The sequence below is a fragment of the Adiantum capillus-veneris genome, chromosome 27 (assembly GCF_014529385.1).
Source record: "Adiantum capillus-veneris isolate H3 chromosome 27, ASM1452938v2, whole genome shotgun sequence".
Taxonomy (NCBI): Eukaryota; Viridiplantae; Streptophyta; class Polypodiopsida; order Polypodiales; family Pteridaceae; genus Adiantum; species Adiantum capillus-veneris.
This window is the reverse complement of record NC_140957.1, coordinates 44,557,055-44,563,190: the sequence shown is the minus strand read 5'-3', so window position 1 is coordinate 44,563,190 and position 6,136 is coordinate 44,557,055. Positions and strand designations below refer to the sequence as shown.

The 6,136-nt window shown below is 44.1% G+C and overlaps 1 protein-coding gene and 1 pseudogene across 1 annotated transcript; one reads left to right on the top strand and one right to left on the bottom strand.

Annotated features, from left to right (window-relative positions):
* The first annotated feature begins 3,166 nt into the window (after window positions 1–3,166).
* Window positions 3,167–3,656, top strand: LOC147421870 (uncharacterized; annotated as a pseudogene).
* Window positions 3,657–4,683: 1,027 nt separating this feature from the next.
* Window positions 4,684–5,375, bottom strand: LOC147421869 (uncharacterized). The gene is made up of 2 exons (XM_086502982.1): window positions 5,199–5,375; window positions 4,684–5,115 (listed from the first exon to the last, which is right to left on the bottom strand). The coding sequence occupies exons 1-2, from the start codon at window positions 5,373–5,375 to the stop codon at window positions 4,684–4,686; spliced, it is 609 nt and encodes a 202-aa protein (XP_086359108.1).
* Window positions 5,376–6,136: the final 761 nt, after the last annotated feature.

Here is a 6,136-nt window from a genome sequence, read left to right as displayed (position 1 = left end):
GTGCAAAATCAAAGATATCAATGTTCATTCTACTCTCTTGATTATTGTCAGCTATGTTAACAAAATTTATGTATGTACTTAGTGTATGCTTTGGCAATTTAAAACCTTAGTTGCCACTCCTCTTACCCTTTGAAAATCGGCTTTTAAGTATCTACACCCACGGCTCGAAGTGGTTAATTATAGAGAGTAGAGGAGTAGGTCTAACATAGCAGAGTTGCCAAGGGCTAGCTCCTTTCGGACTTCTTATGGCTCAATAATGGTAAAGCCGTAGGCAAGTCTAAAAAGACTCCATTATTAAGTCAAAGCTCCCAAGGTGTGCACCATCCCCCACATAGTGGGCTCAACAAAACCGATAATAGATCCCAGTTCCACTTACCCTAATATAATTAACAACATCAACCATTTATAGGCTACTTAAGGACCTCTCTTCTTAAGCAAGAAAAAAGAAACCAAACGCTCTGATACCAATGTACTGGAATTGGCCTATTTAGTTTGAGAGTAGCGGAAATTAATGAGAGTAATTTTGAGAAATGACTTTGTGAGCATAGCGGGTGAACATAATTGAATATAGCAACATAGCGGGTGAACATAATTGAATATAGCAACATAATCATAGCAATTAGTTAACTTGGCATGAACAATACTTTTGCAAGAGAGAGAATTTAGAGAACATGACAATAGTTGAGGACCGGATTTATGTGGAGCCGGTCCCCCCTCCAATAGGCATTTGTATTATGATTTCTCCCATTAAGAGAGACTTGTTACAATACAATCTTTGTGTTCCTTGTGACCTAGGTGATGCAATGAAGATGGAAAGCTTCATGCATCACAAACATAACATAAACTTGAAGAAAGATTTAACTATCCCAAGCCTCAGTCCCAAGACCTCAAACACCTTCGAAGGTGGAGAGAGCTAGCAGGGAATGAGGGTAGGGAAGAGGAAGAAGAAACATTTCGTAGGAGAAAGAATTAGTTCCTCACTTATCATAACTCTCGTTGCTAGCATACATAATAGCATAGTAATGAAGAAGACGGAGATGGCAAGCTTAAGCATTCAAGCATGGCTCTTGGTTGGATTTGCACTCCATATCCAAGAGTGTTGGTCTAGGCTCTCAACCTCTACTTACTTGGAGAAGGAGAGGGAGCTCTTGCACTTTGCATAGCACACAATGAGAGTGTTTGTGAGTGTGTGTGGGTGAGTATACCCCCTAAGCAACCCCCTGGCTTGCTTGGGTCGAAACCCCCTTGTAGCTCATGCTTGAAGCTCATTGGACCCCTCCAGGCCTAGCCAATCACAAGCAGCAAGGGTAGCCTTGAGACAAGTGTCTCCCTTTCCCCTCTGAGAGAGAGGGCTAGATAAATGCTAAATCAATTAATTAAATCTCCTAAATTATTATTGGACCCCTTGGGTGGCCAACCAATAGGCTTCAGGCACACCATGAGGGCAACATGAGGAGGAACTGGACAAGTGTCCCTCTTGCTTTCTTTGTACCATGCATGCCTTGTGTGAGTGTGTGGGTGTCCTCTCTCATCTCCCCTCATGTAGGGCTCGCCCCCTCCTTGTAGGGATTGAATATTTGACTTTTTGACACCTCAAGCCCCTCATACATAGGCCCAGTTCCCACCACAAGCTTGGCCGTTAAGAACTTTAAGCTTGGGTTAGGTTCTCACCTTAAGTGCAACCCTAGCATCTCAAGCATGTCAAGCACCTCAAGCATCTCAATAATTAAGCACCTCAAGCACCTTAGTCATCAAGCATGACAAGCAGGACAAGCACCTCGAGCTGGGTTGGGTTCCCGCGCCTTAAGGTTAGCCCTAGCTTACCTAAGGTCAAAGAACTTTTACACACATTATTGGAGGTCTTCAATGAAGCTAACCCTAAGGTCTTATGCTCCGTTGGTTAGCCTTGCTCTTTGATAGACCATCTCTCATTTGGTCCCCTTTACCATTTTCCCCATGTTGAGATAGATCTATAAGCACATGTCTATATCTTAACCCTTGTTCCCGTTTATTCTCCCACATTAAGTGATCAGTTTAATATGAGAGAATCATTTGGGTTGGTTAGATATTAGATATTAGATTTTATGACACACTATCAAGCGGAGGTTGCCTATTTTAAGAGCACTCAGCATGGTGGTGGCAAGGTCCACAGCAACGCGTTTCATGAGATATTCAATTGGTTCTAGCATGCACTAACCAATAGGAAGAAGCAAAGGGCATGGGACAACTTGTCTTTTAGGCACCATGTTGTGAAAGTGGTGAGTGTCCAACAAATGCAAGGATACCATGGGTCGAATTCACACGAGAGAGTATTGTCATGGAGAAGCAATCGGCAAAGACTAGGGTGTGTGTGGTTGCTCACGTGTAGTAACAATTATAACTTTCACTTTTTGGAGCATTTTAATGATAAATTGTAATTTCTTAAAAAGTTGGGCCCTATAAATATCAAAGTGAGATTTTAAAGTCTTTATAAGTTTGTGAGCTCTCTCTCTCTCTCTCTCTCTCTCTCTCTCTCTCTCTCTCTCTCTCTCTCTCTCTCTCTCTCTCTCTTCTCCTCCGTAATCTCACCTCCCGCAGATGGAAACCAACAACCAGGAAACCAACAACCAAGAAACAAACAATCAAGAAACCAACAATCCAAAACCCAGCAATCAAGAAACCATCAATGCCCTAAAGAACTTGGACAACATCAGACTTCAACAGTTCTTTAATACTCTCGGTCCACTCCCACATGCGCATAGGTCAGCGACACCAAACATCGAGCAGATACAACACATGAACAAAGAGACAGAGTGCTTACGGGCTAAGAGTGAGTGCCAAGAGCAAGAAAACTTTAATCGGGCTCAACAAGATATGCACAGGGCAAGCATGCAATAGTTTTACGAAGGGGAAGAGAAGTATATGATCGCAAACCAAAGAGGACCTACAAGATGCTCCAAGAGCAACGATACCCACACGACAAGATTGTTGAGGTCTTCAGCACAGAGGTCAGTACAAAGTACAAGAGACGTTAGGACCAAGACCTAACACAGATTCACAACTACTTTCGGATGAGCAGGAGGTGGTCGATCTCATAGAGAAGGTTTGTCATAGCACAATTCAAGAAATCTATGAGAAGTCCTTGGGCAGTGCGAGGAGGATAGAAGAAGAACGACGGAGGGCAAGGATGGAAGAGGCAAGCCGCCTTGCAAGGGAGAGAGAAGAAGAAAAAAAGAGAGTGGAGGAGAAAAGGGCCAAGAAGGCCACGCAAAAGAGCCCCAAGAAGCCACCCTAGAAGAGTCCAAAGAAGGCCAAATAACCCCTAGCTAAAGTAGTAAAGTAGTCATGCACAAAGAGGGAAGACGATGAAGAAGAGAAATATTTCTCCACAAACTGCAGAGGAGGCCAACCAATGTGATGAGAGGCTTAAGAAGTACCGCAAAGATAATTCCCCTTGGTCTTGCACTGCCCAGCCTCCACCACCACCACCACCTCTCAAGAAGAAGCATCACTAGAGACCTGGCACACGTGCGTTGCTGCATAAAATTTGCAAATACCAGAAGAGTACATAGCTTATCATCCCTAAGGCCCCATTTTCCCACCTCGTGGAAGAGATTATGGATGAGTACTCTAACAATGTAACAAGGGTGGAAGCAGCAGCACTAGGTGTATTGTAGAAAGCAATGAAGGATATCACTGTATTCCTCTTTCAAGACAACATTTTGGCAGTGGCCCATGCTAAGCGTGTGACTATTAAGCCCTCAAATATGAGCTCAACACTTTGCCTGCGTGGTGATGATTGCTTTCATAAAACCTAGATAGGAAAGTTGTTGTAACTTCTCAAGTGGCATCTTTGTCAGCTTTATCATGTAACTGTTTTGAAAATGAAATTATCATATCTATGTTTGAAAATTTGTATTGTTTGAAATGTGTTTGTTGTGGATTTAAATGTGGTTACTTAGGTCAATTTCTGTAATCAATCCCCTCGCGGATCCGTGCGACCTGGAAAGTAGAAATATGGGCTAATGTGGCCCATCCTGAGCTCCACAGGTTGTATGAACCCCGTTGCCATGCACATGGCAAACTATCGAGCCATTTCGTGGCCCAGTGTTTCACGGAGCGACTTTTGACAGTATGATCGGGGCCACGGAGCGACTTTTGGTAGTATGATCCAAACTACCAAAAGTCGCTCTGTGGCACACGAGGCCACGAAACAGCTTGATATTCCGGCATGTGTATGGCAACGGGGTTCATATGGCCCGTGGGGCTCGGGATGGGCAAGAAAACATCATGTTAGTATGCAAATTACTCGTGACGCACATTGAATCCATACGTTTCTCAGAACAAATGTTTCTACGCTGGTGGGATCCGTGTAATCTAGCTAGTAGCAAATACAGCTCATGTGGTGCCCCTCCCAAGCTCCACGGGCTGTGTGAACCCTATCAACATGCACTTGGCAGAATATCGAGCCGTTCTGTGGCCCCGTCTGCCTCGGAGTGACTTTTGGCAATTTGACCCGGACGGCTCGATATTCCACCAAGTGCATGGTGATGGGGTTCATACGGCCCATGTGGCTTGAGAGGGCAATAAAACATTATGTTCGTATGTAAATTTCAGGTGATGCACATGGATCAAGCCAAAACTTCACTCAAGCTGATAATCTTATTAGTTTCAAAGATACATCGAGACGTGCAATGCACGTGGCTAAGATAACCTTTTTATAAGCTCATTGAAAGCATCTTGACCTAGGAACCTTAGAGTTGATTTTTCACCAATGCGTGATACAATGTCTTCCTTGCTTGTTATTCCTTGCCCAAGGCAAAGGCCACAATATGCTAAAAGGTTTATGGTCCCTTTCTCACCAAAACTATGGATTGCTACCTCTCTGTTCACAAGAATACATTTGTGGGCATTTAGGGCTATACATTTGTGGGCATTTAGGGCTATAGGAAACTCGTCCAAAATAGATCTTAGTGCTCTACACTTGTACATCTCTGCTGATGCATAGTCTGCATACTCGTTGTGGATGACCCGGATCATCTTTTCATTGAAGCTTGGGAGATAATACCAGAGGGCAGTGCCCTTTGAGTCACCCTTCATGCGAGATCCACCTCTCCGTTGGGCGAATTGATCCATCTCCAAAGTGGGCTGCAAGGAAACCACGTCGGATTATGATTCTAAGAAAAAATAGTGAAAATTGAGAAGAATGAAGTACTTACTAGTGTTGCATCATCTTGCTCGCAAAGGTTCTTGTTGGTTATGTTGATTGTGCCAAAATCAGTGTGCTCTAAGCACATGAGACATTTGTGGGGAGTGAAGCTACTCTCGGGAACACTCTCGTATAAATCTTTCTCCTCATCAATGGTTTGTAGAGCTTTCGCCACGAGGGAATCCATGGAATTATGTCCCTTTGGCAAGGCTAGCGTGTTGATGGGGGAGCAGAGGAGTAGTCCACTTGGAACTCGGTCTTCTGACTGGGGTTCTCTATATCAGAAACCCCAGCATATATTGCAAAAAATAGAGAGGTCTTCATCCTAATGCATTTCAAGGGAGTGGGTAATGTCGTCAAGGAAGAGAAATTCTTGACCGTCCACTATAATTGGATGCAGGGTGCACAAGAGTAGCTATGGGATCTCATCTTCGACATCCTCCCCTTCTAGGTCTTGGTCAACTTCTTCCAAAGGAGGCTCCCCTTGAAGACATAGGAGGGCCAATGAAGCCTCTTCTTGGCTAGACATATTCTCCTCTTTGGGCTCCACCTCCTTTAAAAGCATCCTCGGAGACGGCTTGTTACGGTCACTTACTTTACCTTTTTCCTTGTTGTTGTTGTTTTCAGTTGCCTCCATCACCATCACAGTGACCGCCTTGTCCCACCTCATAAATCATGTGCCAATGTTCCCCATGCCCAGGTCTATGAGGTTGTCCCCCTCTTCCTCTCGGTAGTGTTCCTTGGTGAGCCCTTTGATCACCCTACTCAATATGAAGCAAAAACTATTGTCTTCTTTGAAGGTGTGCTTGCGGAGATCAACTGGCACCCACAAGTTTTCTTCATCTTCAAAATTGATGGACTACTTTGCTATATGTGTCTTCATGTATGCACACTTCAAATGCATTAACATGCAGTTTGATGGTAGCCTCCATGTCAATGGATACGTGG